The 18,914-nt window shown below is 31.4% G+C and overlaps 1 protein-coding gene across 1 annotated transcript in view; it reads left to right on the top strand.

The window, feature by feature from the left end:
* Lrp1b (LDL receptor related protein 1B) overlaps nucleotides 1-18,914 on the top strand; it is a 1,807,788-nt gene that overhangs the window by 1,610,513 nt on the left and 178,361 nt on the right. The window contains exons 64-66 of the mRNA XM_015479144.2: nucleotides 1,272-1,388; nucleotides 1,503-1,622; nucleotides 3,022-3,141. Of these exons, the coding sequence (XP_015334630.1) occupies nucleotides 1,272-1,388; nucleotides 1,503-1,622; nucleotides 3,022-3,141 (357 nt within the window). The remainder of the gene's footprint in view (nucleotides 1-1,271; nucleotides 1,389-1,502; nucleotides 1,623-3,021; nucleotides 3,142-18,914) is intronic.

Below are 18,914 nucleotides of genomic sequence, written 5' to 3'. Positions count from 1 at the left end.
GTGTGTGTGTGTCTGTGTGTGTGTGCACGCGCGCTTTCCTTCCATAGAAGAGAGTTCTAAAGAATTGGAAGTTATTTGACTCCAATCTGTAAAATGTGTTAACTGATCACACTAAATGTTTAAGCTGTTTGATACTTTGTGTCTTCACACACACACACACACACACACACACACACACACATATATATATGTCTCTGTGTGTGTATATACACATGTATATACATATACACACATATGTAGTATGTGTTTATATATATACACACATATATATAGTACATCCATATATATGAACAGCAGAAAAGAGGGAGGAGAATAGGGGGAAAGAGGAGTGGATAAAAAGAGAAAGTACTGGGGACCAATGTGTGGAATTATAGAATTATTTTCATGCTGATATGATTATGTCAAAATAAACTGTAGTAGTATGTATAGTTATACACTAGTAAAAACAAAATATATCCAGGAAGCTTTTTCATTAGTCAAATGGCCATAGTGATGTCAAAGTGAGAAAGTTATAGTGCCATTAAATAAATAACTAAATGTGATAAGGTCTAGCATGATACAAAATAGATTCTCAGTAGATCCTATTATTGTTATTAATATTATTGTTATTATTATTTACATAAAATTAAGAATATAGCAAAAGAACATGCATTGTCATTTGGAAGTTGTTTATTAGAATAATATTTGTTTGACAGGTAAGAAATATTTGCTATGTATCAGAGTCTGTCCTCATACATAATGATAGTATAAGGATGAATATCAATAAATGTATTTAAATGTAACAGATTCAGAAAATTTGCTTTAAGCAGAGCTAGAGAAAAATTATTGAGGACAGATATGCATATTATGGGCAAACCATGGGTGAGAAAGTGAACAAAGAACACTGAATTTTTTTAAAAGTGATATCCAAATAAGATTTTTTTAGTTCCAGTAAATATTACTCTCCAACTTAACCTCTCAATACCACTTCATTGAAATAAAGAAGAATTTATGTGATTTTTTAAATGCAGGGTTTTTTTTTATATTTATATGTTGTTAGCTCCTCCTTCTTAAGTTAGTTTATGAAAGGTAATCTGGAAGCCATCTGAGTTGCATTTCTTAGCTGTATATCTGAAGCTAACAGCTCTCTAGATGTGAGACATTCACACTGTGCTCCAGGACATGTTTAACATAATAATATAACAAATAACTTTTAATGTCGGAAAAGCTCCGTTTAAAAAGTCATGAGCTAAGATTGTCATTCCGTAATACCTGTATGTTTTCTATCTTAGCTGAATTTAAATGTCAGCCAGGCCGGTTTCAGTGTGGAACTGGACTCTGTGCTCTGCCTGCTTTCATCTGTGATGGAGAAAATGACTGTGGAGACAATTCTGATGAACTCAACTGTGGTAGGTCATAAAATTCCTATGGAACGAAAACCTAATCCCTAACAGATTATGTATATGCTGATTTAAATTCAGACATAGATCTCAGGTCAGATTTTTTTATTCTCTCTGTTTTAGACACACATGTCTGCTTGTCAGGTCAGTTCAAGTGCACCAAGAACCAGAAATGCATCCCAATCAACCTTAGATGTAATGGGCAGGATGACTGTGGTGATGAGGAAGACGAAAGAGACTGTCGTAAGTTGACACAGATTGTTCATTCTTGTCTTACTTTAGACTCCCAACTGAAATTGGTCTAAAAATTATTATTCATCATAAAATCATATAGTGTAGAAAAATAAGACAGTGATTATGTTCAAATAGTTGTTACTAGGTGCCTATGGGATGGGTTATTTATGATGCTGTAATCAAAAATTGTAGAGAAAATTAAAACATGGTGATCTTTACTTTAAAATCTACCTGGAGATTAAGAGAGAAATGAATGACATCTCTCATCTACATCATCCTGAAGTGAAGCATCAAAAACAGCATTGCATTTTTATTGCCCATGTTAAATAGATACAGGTAATTTTCTTCTGTTGATTTGGATACTTGAAATTAACTCCATTTTAGTTCAAGATTCCATGAAACATGTATTGAATCTATGATAAAGTATATAATATCTAAGCAAAATAAGCTAAGAAAATTCCTTTTAAAAATATGTACATAAATGTTCCATTTAATAAATCTTAACAGGTTATTTGAAAGAATTATGATAAAAATATATTTTATTCTGTTCACTGTTTATTTCCACCTTCCTCCAAAAAATCAAACTACTTTAAATGGAAGGCAAAGAGTTTACAACAAATACAGAGATGCATGTAAACAGGCATGTACTTGCATACACACACACACACACACACACACACAATCTAAGGGATAGAGCACCTGTCAGGTTTTAAGTTTTCAACCAAACTACTGTCAACATTTCAACATTTCTGTCTTGCAGAAGTTTTATATTATTCCTCTAAAACTTTTATCAGTGAATAATGTGCAGTCATCCAGCAATTTGATTAAGATGGTGCATTCAGAATAAAGTCAGTACCAGTTCTTTATGGTTAGCCATTCTGGAAGCTGAACCATTAAACTGAGTAGGATTTGTGATGCAGTTTATAGTCTAAATCGGATGTTCACCACTTCCTTCAAAACTCAACACAACTTCTGGAGACTTTGATTGAATTTCATGATTTTTGTTGGCTCATTCACGTAATATCCTCCAGTTTGTTTCTTTTCAATGGATAAAGTTCATAAATAAATATCTATTAAATTAATCTGGAAAAAATATTTTGAAAAACCTAAATTCTTGATTTTTTAAATTAGTTTTTACAAATATCTAATCAAATGTTTTATTGAAAATTCTGATTTTTAATCAATGTATCATTGCAGAAATGTGTTTTTCCTTTTTTTTTTTGTACTAGAAAGAATGTTAGAAACACATAGGTATTTGAAAATTGACATCCATCACTTTCAGAACATGACTAATGAAAAGATAATATGTTTTCGATAAATTGCCTTAAAAATTTGTGTAATTGTTTTTTTATATAAAAAATAGTCTCTTCTTCAAAGCTACATGTTGATAGATGTTTCCTTTCTTAAGCTGAAAACAGCTGTTCTCCTGACTATTTCCAATGTAAAACTACCAAACATTGTATTTCCAAGCTGTGGGTTTGTGATGAGGATCCGGACTGTGCAGATGCATCAGATGAAGCCAACTGTGGTGAGTGTTTTGTGAAGACATACCTCATCTATTTGTATTTGTGTCAGCATCTGACATGATCACAGCAAAACAAATGTGAACATAATTCAAAGAGACTAAGATCTTCCTTGAGAAAATTTTGTCTCCTAGTGATATAACAACTTATCTGTTTTAGAAAGTAGAGAGGGGTAAGACTAACAAGTATTTTTTAGTATAACTCAAAACTGCTTGTAACAGTCAAATTTAAAAAGTGAGGTAAGACTCTCATCTTCCTATACTCAAGTGTGGACATGATATTAAAATTTAGTGACTAGAACAAGAAAATGGCATTTTCACATGATTCTAGAATTCATTTATCTGCTTAAATCCATTAATTCCCCATTGATTCATTGATTGTTATTCTTCATTTTTAAACATAGTGAAGACAAAGGATGAAAAGCTTTAAGCATGTTTTAATGGAAGTGATTACTTAAGATGGCATTTATTTCTCAAACATCAACAGTTTCATAAAAAATATTTTACTTACAATATTTCTGAATTAACATTGCCAGAAATGGAGGTTACATTGTTTTGTTGAATACATTTTATTCCATTTTGAAAGTGTCAAGAATGAAATTGAAATGAGTAGTTCCTATGTGTAATTCATTTAATCAATGTTTATTAAAACTTACTGGAGCTTATTTTATAGGCAAATGTGCCAACTTCTCATTTTTAAAGACGAGAATTTATTTAGTCCGGTAATTGATTAGAAAAGACAAAATTTGTCCAAATTAAACACAGAACTTTCTGGCTGCATGGTCAGAATTGTATAAATGCATTTGCTTGATTTCCACACTATTCTCATTTAATTTTTATGGCGGAACTGGAAATAATGAAAAGCTTTAGGTGCTCTAAAATTCCATTTATATTGAATAACACTTATAAGCTACATATGTAATCACTGGCAATAATAACATGTCTCTAAGTTATTTTCCTAATTCTGCCTTTAGTATAATTGTGTCTTTGGAATATGTAATCCTTATAACTTATGACAGTATTATAAAATTGCCATTTACCATTCTGTGTAATTGATCTTCACATTTAATTCACAAACACTGAAATTGCGTATCATCACCCGTTTTTCTATAATAATTATTAAGGATTTTAGTAGGTTGGTTTATGTTACTAGCTAGTTTGTCTTGTTGTCTTTTACATTTTTGTTTATCATGGAAAATTGGAATAATGACATTAATTTTGAATAACTTTTTTGGCTGAAATGCTATTTCTATATTTCTGTATTTTATCCTCCTCACTTTGGTATGATTTAACTGTTTTTGTTAGCTTATATTGCTGAAATCAATTTTGATCCATCATCTTAATTAATGGTAATGCTGAATACTTAGTTGTTGTATAGGCCAGGATATGTTACAGACTTTACATGATTATCTCTCTTTTCTCTTTATTATCTTTATTTTACTCATAAAAAGTGAATGAAGCACTGGGGATTTAGGTAACTTGCCCAAAGTACCACAGCTACCATGTGCTAAACTTGGCTTTGAATCTAGGGTTGTTTGACACTGACACATCTGCTTTGAACCTCTTATGGACATAAGAATAAATATACCTCATTCTTCCTATATAAAGAGAAAAAAAATATTTAGGTACTTTTAATAATGTCATTATATAGGACTTTATCAGTCACAAATACTGCTATAATTTTGACACCAGAATATACACACATATATATTCACAGAGGCAGGCAGGGCAGAAGTGCTGCTATTTGATTAGTCATAAACTCAGGATAAAATTTCATGGTGGGTAAATGCTAAGTTAATTTCATGAAACTTCTTTATGTCATAAAGCATAGCATTTCACATTCCTCATTTTCTATTATTAGTTTTTTTAATTATTATTATTATTTTCAGTACTGGGAATTGTACCCAGGGTGCTTAATTATTGAATCACATGCTCAGCCCTTTAAAAATTTATTTATATATATATATTTTTATCTTGAGACAGGGTCTCACTAAGGTGCATAGGGCCTCACCAAGTTGCTGAGGTTATCCTTGAACTTGTAATCCTCCTGCCATGGTTGTTGGGACTGCAGGGGTGTGCCACCATATCCGACTATTATTTTAATTGTATAAATTTGTGGGATGCAAGGTGATAATTAAATATTCATACACAGTGCCCAATGACCAAATAAGGAAAGTTAACATATCTATCTCCTTAATTATGTGCAATCAGCCATTTTTTAAAGCTACTTTCCCCACCCAACCCCCTTTTTAATTTTGAGATGGGGTCCCCCTAAATTTCTAGGCTATCCTTGAACTTAGCTATTCTACTGTCTCAGTCTCCCAAGTTGCTGGGATTACTCATATGCACCACTGCACTCAACTTCTTTTCAATTTTGGATTAATATATAATGATTGTACACATTAATAAGGTACTGCGTAATATTTCAGTACATGCATAGAATACATACTGATCAAATCAGGATGATTAACACTTTCATTCCCCTAATAAGTACATCATATTTGAACACTTCAAGTGTCTCTCTTCTAGTTATTCATAAAATGCAATTTTGAACTCTAGGCACCCACTGTGTTGTAGAATGCTAGAACTTATTACTTCTATCTAACTGTGTTTTGGTACCTGTTATCTAACTTCCCTTTATCTCTCCTCCTACCTTCCCTTTCTATCCTGTCATATTCAAACAATCCTAATATTTAAAGAGGATAAGAAACCACCTCTTTTTTTTCAATAAAAATAAATATGTCACATATTTATGCAAATTGTATAAATACACCATGGGATTTGGATGCTTTTTCTTTGAGGCTTTCATTGAGTGAGAAATAGATATATGTTTTAAAGGTTAACTCTAACATTTGAAGGTCTTATTGTTTGAGGCAGTCATATGTGCTTCTTTGTGAGGAGCTTCTCTAGAAAATGCAATGTGTTTTGCTATTTCAATGTGTTTGATCCATGTTCTCAGGTCTCAGCAGTGTATAGATTAGACTTGTGTTAAGTGTCTGTTGAATGATTAGTCTCTTCTCTATTGAAAAACCTCGATTTGCAATCCATTTTCATTTTAGTTTCCTTCCTTACTTTTGTAGTCCAGTGCAAATTTAGGGCGTGATTCCCTATAAACCTGTACAGTATAGCACTCTAGAAATTCACCTAGAGCTTCCTTCTTATTTCTCAGCACCAGTAGTTATATTTTTGTGTCATTAAGTTTGATTGTATTGATTTGAAAATCCACTTAATAACATCCTAAAGAATCATTATCTCTCAGCCCAGCTTTGGACATATTACTTGGTATGTAAGTGCCACTGGAGTTTGTGTGGTTGATAATCTAATTTTGCAACTTTTAAAAATGATTATATGGCTCTTGTTGTTCCTTTAAATATATGATGTGTGTGTGCACACCATCATTGTTTCTTTAAAAGAAAGATCTTTGTAAAATAATCATTTAACTTCTGATACATTTCTATATTTTTAAAGTAGTAATAATAAGAATGAATTATTTCATTTTTTTTCTAAAAAACAATAATGTGGAGAAATTACTTTCTATATGCAAGTAAGCTGCTGTTAATTCACTAATATATTTTACAGTATTATATTGCTACATTTCATGGTAAAATTTTTTGATATTATGCTTTTTTCTCACTCACTGTTTGCTCTGCAAAATGTAATATTTTCTCCTTTTTCTTTCAATGACATTTCTTTGTGTGATTGTATTTGTGTGTGTGTGAGAGAGAAGGAGAGTAAAGCAACACTTATGTTGAAATATTTTGGTTCCAATAGAGTCTTTCAAGGATTGCCTGGCAGTATGAATGGAACCAGGAAATTTCCTTCTAGCTTTCATACAAAAAAAAAAATGAATGGCCTATATGTGAATTATTAACTAGTCTAAGTTGAATACAACACTTTTTTTTAGCTTTCATGCTTTTATTTCAGGAACTTTCATACATCAACTGTCTCCACCAAAAGGATGTGCAATTATTTGTTGATGTCTTTTTATTTATTTTTTCCTCTTAATAACATAAGAAAATGGTGAGATTTAAATTTTGTTGCACAAAACTAGCAAGGAGCCCACACAATGAGTCTGGAGGCATACCAAATATTCTAGTCTCTGGATATATCCATAGTAAAAGCCATGAGAGGAAATAGCTTTTTGTCCAATAGGGATTAAAATTGAGTTCACAAATAACCCAATTTGATTTAATAAGAAAGCTGGTTGAAGCAGTTGAAATTTCAAAAAGACATTGAATCAGAAATTTAACATTCTGTTATATTTTTCTTTGAAAAACTTTATCTTTGTCATAGTGCCTTCTCAAACTTTGCCAAGTTTATTTGATTCTCTAAACAGACAGACAGACAGACACACACACACACACACACACACACACACACACTTCTCTCTCACACACACACATACACATATCTAGCTGGAGATTCAAAGTAGTATGTGAAACAAATAAGAATCTGACACTTTATAGGAAAAGAACAAAAAAGAAATGAGCAAGAAATGTAGAAATTTAAAACATTTTCCTCCTAGGCCTACTTTTGGAAAAACACTAGTTATCTTTGTTTTAATTTATAAGTTTTTGGTATATAAGAGTCTATTCAGGTATCCTTTGGGCTGACATTTCTATGGAGAATATTCTACCGTTTGTATTCTCAGATGTTATTCAATTTTGCTTAATGCCATGCTTGTGTGATTAAGTTGCATGCTAGTGAAAAAAAATAATTAGAATGAAGGATTATATTGTCTTTATTCAGCACCAACACATGGTATTCCATCTATGTGTAGTGTGGAAAGCTTGATTTTTAAAAATCCTATTAAAAGAAAGTTATATTTGTGCTTATCAGTTAAAATCAATTTGTTATGTTTCATTTATGAGAAACTATCCATTTTAATCCATTAATACTTCAGGACTTAATATAATAATGAGAAAAAAACATTATTTTAGAAAGTTCTAACTTTATCATGTATTGGCTTTGTGATCTCTGTATACTTAACAGATATTTTATAGGTAGTTAATGATTCTGTTGTTCAATCGGCCTTAAATTTATTGCTTAGGATGCACATACACTGGGCTAGATTTTTAATGATGAAGTCACCATTTGTATGTTCAGTGACCATGTGAAAACACAATGGAAGAAGTGATGTAGGATTTACTTTGAGGTGAATCTGCCACTTCTTTCTCAATTTTGGATATATGAGTAAGTTAGTGTTTATTCTTAATGTGATCTAAAATTTAAACCTTATAATTAACAATCTTGTTTCTCCAAATATCTGCATATTGAAAAAACTATCCACAGAAATTTTTCATGAGGAATGTCCTTTGACCAAAAGTAAAGTGACATGAAAAGTATTATTTAGGAGTCAGAGAAATAGAAAACAGATCTTTCTGTGAAATGATGTTTATCACTCCTGTGAATCATATTATCTGTTTCAGTCAGCTTTTGCCTCACTGGAACCTAAATGCCTGACAAGAACAAGTTGGAGAAGCAAAAGTTTGTTTGCACTTGATGTTTCAGAGGTCTTAGTATATAGGTGGCCAACTCTATTACTCTGGGTCCAAGGTGAGGCATCATGGTTCAAAGACGTGGCAGAGGGTAGCTGATTAAGACATAGCAGCAAGAAAGCACAGAGAAAGAGTGAGGATGGAGAGAGAACCTTCCAGGGAATGTCCCCAGTGACCCACCTCTTCCAACCATGCCCACCTGCCTACCAATATCACCTAGTCAGTCCCTTTAAACTAAGATGAACTGATTAAGTTACAGCTCTCACAATCCAATCATTTCACCTCTGAATATTTCTGCAGAAACACAGGAGTTTGGGGTCTTTGTAATGTTCAAGACTTCATATCCAAACTATAACACTATCCATATTGTTTTCTGTTTGATTCTATATCCTAAGACTACATACACCAAGTATATACAATTCCTTTTTGGTATAGATACTAAATTTTGACCTATATTTAAGAAAAGCCAGAAGAAATGTAAAATGATATTATTTGTTAAACTTCATGTTATTCTAGTACATTTTCCAAAGTATCTTTTTGATAACCTGTGAATTATGTGAACTATATTTTCCTAGGGTAATCAAATCTGTTATTTAAGTTCATTTATTAATATTAATTCTGAATTAATAGTTATATAATATCTGTATACTACAATAGTATTTTAGTAATCATTTGTTGGAATGCCAATATAAAATTAAAGTAAATGGTTATTAATTTATTTTAGCTTATTAAAATCAATTATTCAGGAATTTAGTGTTTTAATAATTTATATTTAAATTTGAGTGGCAGACAGTCAAATTTCCATATCAGAATTCTGGGAACTTGTGTTTAGATCATAAATTTTTTTCACACAATTTTGATTAAATGAGCTGTTGACCCTGTAATAATACATAACCTGTTTAAATTTTTTGAAGACATATCTAAACTTTAATCCAATTCTTTTATTATCAAGTAAATTATATTGGAAAAAACTTCTTATATGATTTAATAGTGTTATATGGCTTTACAATCTTTATTTGTACATTTTTATTAGATTAAATATTTTAAATCAAATATAGAATTTGTTTATATCTTATTCATAATTAGCTTCTGAATCCCCAAACAAGATGTAATGAGACTATCCACAATGTTATCTAATTCTAATTAATCAAGGTTGTGTTTCATCAAATCATGCAGTTCTGTCAGTTAATAATCTTGCCTATATATCAAGAAGTTACATACCTTTTTGGACATTTCTATGGTTTCTTTAAAATGCCCATAGGTGATAGATATATGTAGTACTGCTTTGTGAAAACACATTCTAGAATTTCTGTGGAAGAACATTCAGTTGCTGAAATTGGCATACACCCAGTCTGATTGTGACTGCTGCTCCAAGAGGAGTCTTTGGAATTACCTCCCAGTTCTTTGGTGTGGTCTTTGTAATGTTTGAGACCAAAAGATTGATAACTAAACAGTAAGCAGAAAAAAACAAAAACAAAAACAAACAAACAAAAAAAACATTGGTTAATTATCAAGAATCATGCAAGTATAAGAAACTATTTTCACTAATCATAAATCATTTTACCAACTTCCCAATCTGATAATTCAGTTGAGTCAGGAAGGACAATGACAATTGAATGAGGAAACGATATTTAATTGAGTCAAAGTGAAGAAATTTGAGAGTTACTAACATAAGATATATGCAAAAGTGTACCTATACTAATTTAGGATTTACTATGTCCTTTTCTAGAATGCCTGAAAAAATCGTTGCAGTTTAGTTTTCCAACATTTTTAAAAATTAACATTGGGAATATATATTTTAAAATCCAGTATTATAAATAAAGAATTGAAAAAGTATTCACATAGTTATACTTCAAGAGCCCTTAAATCATTGTTTTTTTTTTTCTTTCTAAACAGAGGAAAACACCAGGCACTTTAAATTTTGTAGACACCATCACTCCATCCTACAACATTGAGCCCTGTTTATATTTTCCATTTCTCTTAAATACTTTACATATTTGATTAATCTTGTTATCTTTATGATGTTCATTTTTTGGAGAAATCTATAAACACATGTGGAAATGTTAAGTAACCCATTTATATTAATGATGTGGAATTTAAAGAATTTCAATAATAGGTATAAATAATCGTTTGAAAAGCATATCATGTCGGGAGGCTGACATGAGTTCAAAGCCAGCCCCAGCAACTGATCAAGACCCTGTTTCAAAATAAAACATAAAAAGGGCTGGGGATGTGGCTCAGTAGTAAAGCACCCCTATGTTCAATCCCTAGCACAAAAAACAAATAAACAACAACAACAAAAATAAACAAACATCATGTGCTGGGCATTGTGCGAAGTATATTATGTGGATTATATCATTTAATCTTCACAATGAACTTATGAGAGCTAAACTGTTAGTATCCCTATTTTATAGGTTGAGATATAAGACTCAGGAACTGTAAATACATTTGTTATTGTCACTCAAGTGGAGAATGAGCAAGTATTTGAATCCATGAGATTTGGCTCCATGCCCATATTCTTAACCATTATTCTCAAAACAACTTCCTTGATCTGCAATAGTTTGCAGAGAAACAGATAAACATGATCCTTACATAAATGGAATAATAAAATGTCAAGAAAAATGCAAATTTAAATTTTTTTTAAAAATCATAATACTTGTAAATCATGGTGAGTAAGCAATAGTAAGAATGGCAATATAAGGATATATTGCGTGTAGGTATTTTGAAAGCAAAAATAAACCAACTGAAGTTCACTCTGCTTTATCTTATTACTATTCATCAGTGGGAAATTCTAAACAAGTCAGCTATAAAATTCCCCTCCCTGCAAGAACACACCAGTGATTGTGACCTGAAAAGGAAATCTAGTAGTTTGCCCTAAAGGTAAAAAAAATCAAGTACAATGAGCAAATTTGTTATTAAATCTCATTTTGGAACATTTCTATTTTTACACTGACATTTTAAAGTTCAGAGTCATTAGTGAGTGTTAGAGAAGCCCTCTCTATCCACAACAAACTTTTTATAATGATGCAACTAGAAAGAATGAAAGAGAATTGAATAGGATGTAACTTCTCACCAGCCATTCTGTTATCCAACATGATGTTCACACACAGTTTAACTCTCTGGTGTGGGATCCCAAGCTTGCAATTCTGAATCACATGTGCCACTCTTGGAAAACATTTTCCTCCTCTATGGGGACCATGACAGCTACACACTTACTGTACAGGGAGTTCCCCGTCCTCCAACATGCTATGACTGCCTCAGTTTATATTATATTTTGACACTGCAACATTGGAGAAATGGTCTTTCTTTTAAAATGTCTATAACTTTTGTTCACGGGTATGTTTCATAAATGTTCATGAATTTCCTAAGAGCATGGGAAAGTTCAATTAAGAAAGGTCACTTGGAATTTTGTATGATAAATTTAGGCCATAGTTATATTATAAATCCAGAGACAAATTTAAACATAACATACAAAATTAACTTTCATAAAGGCAGGATTAAATCTATTCCACAGTCAGGGAGAGTCTTCATTCATTCTGTTTCTGACAATGGCTCTATAGGTTTACTCATATAATTTATTTTAAAGAATGAGTAGTGTTAGTTCATATAAATGTATTTGTCTCCTTCAAAACTTGATAAGGCTGTAAATTAATCCACATTCTTTCAATCTAATCAGTTCTCATTTTTTTTTTTTACTTTAAAATCAAAAGTCCTGGTATAGAATTTTGTGATGCACATGTTCCAGATATTCTCAAAACAATTAGTCTTCTGGGGCAGCCATCTACAGGGAAAAACTTTAAGGAGATATATATATATATATATATATATATATATATGTGTGTGTGTGTGTGTGTGTGTGTGTGTGTGTGTGTGTGTCTGTGTGTGTGAGAGAGAGAGAGACATGGTAGAAGTTTAGGAGTAAATATTCTGGATTTCCTGAATAAATAAACACAGACATATTATAATTTGGAAATCAGGTATTTTCTCCTTCCTGAAACTTTTCTAGAACTATGATTTTTATGATAGAAACTTTTACAACGTATTCTATGTATAGGTAAGTCAAGTTATATTCACTGACAATGTCTGGAATACTGTGTATGTGTGTGTGTGTGTGTGTGTGTGTTAAGTACATACCAGCAGTATTTTTAGGGAATGGAGACCTTTCTAAAACTCTATCTTTATATTAAAGAACTGTAATAATGCTTTTAAAACAATTGCCTGAACAATGTTCTTTTTCAAAAGATTTATATAATCTAAATAAATAGTAAACAATACTAAGGATTTATTAGTAGAGAGAAACAATTCTAGAATTATTACTGTAAATTAGTCTTATCAATATTGGATGAATAAATGATCACTAAATAGTTTAAAATATGAATAGCTACTGAGAATAGAATATTTGAATATATCTTCATCCTGACATTACTCTTAACCTACTTCCAAAAACCTGACCATTCTGAGGAAAGTTTATTAACACTGTGCCTTGTTCCAATTTTTTTAAAGGTTTAATAATAAGAAAGCATTTCTTTTACTTTTTCTCATATTATGGAACTTGGTAATTGACCAGTGAGATTGAATTGTCCATATCTTTTTTTTGGAAGACACAGTTAAGTTTTGGCACCAAATGCTTTATTTGTTGGCACTGAAACAAATGCAAGAAATTAACATGCTAAAAAATTCTAGTTTAGAATAATTAAGCCCAAAGTAATTTCATGTGACTTCACTGGCAAAAGGTTATGACTAACATCCAGAAGCTATTGGTGTGGGGTGAGGGGGTGGTAGTGCCAAACTTAAATTCCAGGGCTTTTTTTGTACCATTCAGTTTTCACAGCTGGAATTTACTGCTTCTTGATAGTGCAAAATTATCCATCCACTTAGTTTCATTTTTTGGCACTGTGCTATGACTCAGTAATTTTCAGCATCTTACTGACAGATGGAAAGTGTTCACTAACAATGTTGTTGAATTAACATGGAATGCATTTCTAAGTTACAATAAAAAAGAAAGGACTGAAAATGTCTACTCCACTCAGTGCCATCAACAATGCATAAATTGTTTTGAAGTTCATTGAATTTTAGTGTGGAAAGGGTCTTCAATATCATCAGGTTAAAGTGAAGCCACATTTCTCATACCCAATCTGAATAAACAAAGAACACTCCTTTGAATATAAATAAATTCCTCATTCTATAAATTAGAGCTGATTTCTTCTTTTTGTTCTTTTGAACCAAAATTGTGAATTACCTAATGCTAATGTTTGTGAAAAAAGGTCTCACTTAAAAGGTCTCAAACTAAATTCCTTCACCACTTTTCTCCAGGAAAATGATTTAAGTTTTTAAATCTCTGCACAAGAGTTATATTTTCCATCCTATATTCACCTTTGTATATCTCCTTTGAAGCCTTCCAAATTTCTGTGCTTTGGTTATGCTCTACTGGAAGGAATGCGCGACTTTTGGTCAGATAACATGCTGATTATGTCAGCATTCTCTATTGATATAAGCCTTCATTTGTTTTGAAACAAATAAAACAGGTATTCACACTATTGATTCCTGGCCTACTTATATGACTCCCTCTTCAAATTTCAGAGATTTTCTATAGATTCTGCCAAATCATATATTTATGTATTTGTATCTTGTGATCTAATGAAGTTTATTGTCTCCCTTATCACATTACAAGTTCCAGAGATGAATTCTATATATCTTCTATGTCCTAATATATTATGTAGTACCTAATACAGAATCTGTTGCAAATAAATATTTAAGGAATGAGTGAAGGAAAGAAATAAAAGATGGTACTTATTTTAGTTGATTCAGCCAAAAGGGTATTTGTACCTTACATCCACATTGGAACTCTGGTTTCCATTTTTGTATTTTTTATGTTTTCTTTATTGTTTTATTTTTATGTAATCACTTCCCCCACCAATCACTTCAACAGTGTGGTCTTGATTAGTGTGCAAAATTGACTTAAATTATAATGTGCAGAATTACTAACATATTCTGTCAAGCCTATTGGAGGAGATGTGCCTCTTTATCTGCAGGAAGGCAAATGTGCTGTGCCAGAACATTAGGGAGGTTCATGAAGTATTTCTAAACTCTGAAGTTATCTACCACAGAGTTTTATTCTTTATTAAAACACTTATTAGTTAGGTAGAATTTTTTTCTGATCTCTATTGTTTCTTCATTTGTAAATGGTTGTAATGTACTTTGTCTTAGAAAGCTGATGAGAGAGATGTATATGAATATATAGCACATAGTAGATCCTCAAGAAATATCTTTTGCCCCTTTCATGAGTACCTGTTTGCCCAATAATTAGAATTGCTATGGGCTAAAACACCCAGTTATTCATCTTGTAATGGAGAATGAGTGTGATACATTGGTACACACCTGTACTCCTAGCAATTCAGGAAACAGAGGCAGGAGAATCAAAGTTTGAGGGTAGCCTCAGCAACTTGGTGAATCTTGTTTCAAAAAAGAAAAAAAAATTAAAAGAACTAGGAATACAACTCAGTGAAAAAGCTTTCCTGGGTTCAATTCCAAGTATCAGCGTTAACCAAACTAGGTATCTACCCTACAACAAATGAATTGATTAAGAAAATGTGGTATATACACACAATGGAATGTTACTCAGCCATAAAGAAGGATGAAATTATGTCATTTGCCTGTAAGTGGATGGAACAGGAAAGTATCATGCTAAGTGAAATAAGCCAGTACCCAAAAAACCAAAGGTAGAATGTTCTCTCTGATATGTGGACACTAACCCACAAAAAGGGAGGGGAATATAGAAGTTCATTGGACTAGACACAGGGGAATGAAGGAAAGCAGGGGAGTTGGGAATAGAAAAGACAGTAGAATGAATCAGATATATCTTTCCTATTTTTATATATGAATAGAATCCCGATGTAACTCTACATCATATATGACCACAATGATGCATTTCTAATTGCAACAAGTTAGATTTATTCTATGTATGTATAATATGGAACAATACACCCTACTGTCATGTATACCTGGAAAGAATAAATAAAAGAGAGTGTGAGAGAGAGAGAGGAAAGGCCACAAAATATTTAACTATGGAGTATAAAATTTTATAAAATTATAGAATGGTTCTATGAAATCTTACATTTCTTTTCAAGACAGGGGTAAAGGTAATACATTATCAGAATTAATAAAAAAGTATATGACATAAGATATATCCAAAAATAAATGTTATAGGACATATGACTCAACAGATTTTAAAATTTTATATAGTTTTTGCAAAATTTTACAAACACAATTATGTACACGCACTGTATTTCTGAGTCCTGTTTATTTGTGCCACAGTTTTTCTGAGGTATAGTTGACATACAGTAAATTGTAAATATGTAAAATGCACAATTTGATAAGTTTTAACAAGTATAAATGGAACCCATGAAACTATCACTTAATCAAGAACATACTTTTTACCTCTAGAACATACTTTTTACCTCTAGAAATTTCCATCCTTCCAACTCCTATATACCTTACTTAACAGGCAACCACTTGAACTGCTTTTAATCATTATAGATTACTCTGTGTGCACTTATAAAACTAGATTCCTATAACTTGTGTTCATATTGTCTGGCCTATTTCACTTAGTTTGATAATTTTTAAATTAATAATGTTGATGTCTATATCAAACATTCAATTTTTCATATTGCTGACAAGGGTTCTATTGTATGGATATACCACATTATTTTTTGTCCATTCACCAATTCATGATCTTTTTGGTTGATTCCAGTTTCAGAAAATTACAAATTAAGCTGCAGTGAGCCTTTATGCATTGGTCTTTGTATGGATAAACTCCTTCTTTAGGAGTACAGTCTGCACCATGTGATGACTATGTTTTAACTTTCAAAAAAATAACAAATTTGTTTCCAAAGAGGTTGTACCTCTTGTATAATAAAGATTTCAGTTTTCTCCATATTCTTGCCAATGTTTGGTACTTTAAAATTTTTGCTGTTCTAATAGGTATATAGTAATATCTCATTGTAAATTTAATTTGTATTTCATTAGTGTCTAATGGTAAGTAAACATCATTTCATATGCTAATTATCTGTCTACATATTCTTGTGGAAAAATATCTGTTCCAGTAATTTTCCCATTTTTAAAAATTTACTGTGTGCGTGTGCGTGTGCGTGTGCGTGTGTGTGTGTGTGTGTGTGTGTGTGTAATTCAACAATGTAAATTATATGTTCTTGGTTTAGGTAAATATTTTGCAAATATTTCCTTGTAGACTATTCCTCATCTTTTCATTCTCTTTTCTTCCTTCTTTGGAATTACTTGTTCTAATTTATTATTATGTAAAGTGAAGTCACTGACATGAAACCATTTTTTTTCTAGTACATGTAATGTTTCTTTCCATAATTTCTACCTAAACATTTATTTATCAGCATCTCACACAGATAGACATTTTATGCATATATATATATACATATGCATAAACATAAATTTGTTTTCTTTTTAATTTCATTCTAACTATCTTTGACTTCACTTTCTACTACTTGTTGAACATGTTCTATTTAGAAACATAACATATAGTTTCCAAATAATTGCGGATATTCTGTATACTTGTTTGTCTTTAATTTCTTTCCTATTCAAAGTATATATTTTGCATGACTTGAATTCTTTAACATATAGTAACATATTTTTATTGCCTAGAATGCAGTTTGTCTTGAAAATGGTTCTGTTTGTATTTGTAAAGAAAGTCATCTACTGTTCTTGAATAGAATGTTCTACATATCTCACTGAGATCAAGCTAGGCAATGGTGCTGTTTACATTTTCTATATCCTTGCTGATTATGTATGTGCATGTGTATGTGTATGTGTGTGCTTATTCTGATAGTTATTATAGGGTATAAAATATTGGTCTATATTTGTGCATTTAATTATTTCTCTTTGCAATACTACCAGTTTTTTAATTCATATTATTGAAATTTATTGATGTATAAAATCTTAGAATTATATTTCTATTGTTGAACTGTCCCATTTGTCATTAGGAAATAACCTTTATTCCTTGTAATATTCTTTGCTATAAAATTTACTTAGTCTGATATTATAGATACTTGAAGTTTCTTTTAATTATTATAAGCATAGAATATAAAATATTTTGTATTGTGGCTCCATATGGGGTAACCAGAAATGAATGTGAGTGTTGTGAAATAACTTTGGATTTTCAGGCATGACTATATTTTGTATCCATTTGGCCTACTGGAAAGGGTAGGTGTGATAGGTTATTTCAACATTGAGAAATTTATGTATGTTAGCAAGATGCTTAAGAGGGGTGATTACATACATACAAAGAGATCAATTCAATGCAGGTACAAATGTATTTCATAGGAGCATGTGGACTCTTGAGGGCAATCAGTGTTCTGTAGCCAGTAGCCAAACCTGAACTTTAATGACAATAACTGGAACAAAGGCCACTATACTAATTCTCTTCTCAGTGTAGTTGCTGCCTTAGTTCCCTGAAGACTAGAGGTGTGTATGGCAAAAGATAGGCCAGTTATGGAGAGACCAAGATCTGAGAGATTATGGACATAGGCAACATCTCTGCTTCTGCTCAGAACTCAGGTTAACCTTCAAAGAATAGGCAGAAAAACTGTGGTAAGTGAGTAATGGAAGCATCCTTTGTTTTATGGCGAGATTAAACCCATACTTCCCATAGGCACTTCTTCTCCAGGGCATATTTTTATTAAATAAATCACTAACACATGCAATTGACTTCCTGGAAACATTTATTGTTTAGGTGACTTAAAATAACCAGGTCAAAACAACAAAGGTAATATTATTTTCTTCTCTATTATTCTTATAATGAGAGGCCATTGGCCAGGAATTTGGTTGTTTGAACAAAAAGAAACTGAAACTAAATAAGTATGTTTTAATTGCTTTTACAAGCAAAAGTCTTCAATAAAGTAATTTGTATTTCCACAGTTAATTTTTAAAAATGGACATCAGACAGTATTTCAGAAGACATATGAAATATTTTTAAGAAAGTAAAATAAAAAACTTGCTAGACTTTGAATTCCATTAGAAATTAGATTCCTTTTTTATCAATAACTAGAGGAAGACATTGAAAGCTTTCTGAAAAGAACCAACTTAATTTTGTGCCAAGATCTCATGCTGAGGTGGAGATGATATTTTGCTTAATGTGGAACAAATACGTTTGCAAATAACACCAACACTAGCATGGTTCCTGGTATGTGATTGCCTGCCAAGTAAATAAAAGTAGTTTTTAAGGTTTTCCTTTTTCTTTAAAAGAATATTTCATAA

The sequence above is a fragment of the Marmota marmota genome, unplaced genomic scaffold (genome assembly GCF_001458135.2).
Source record: "Marmota marmota marmota unplaced genomic scaffold, marMar, whole genome shotgun sequence".
NCBI classification, from domain to species: domain Eukaryota; kingdom Metazoa; phylum Chordata; class Mammalia; order Rodentia; family Sciuridae; genus Marmota; species Marmota marmota.
The sequence above is the reverse complement of the archived record's forward strand: the minus strand, read 5'-3'. Positions and strand labels throughout refer to the sequence as shown.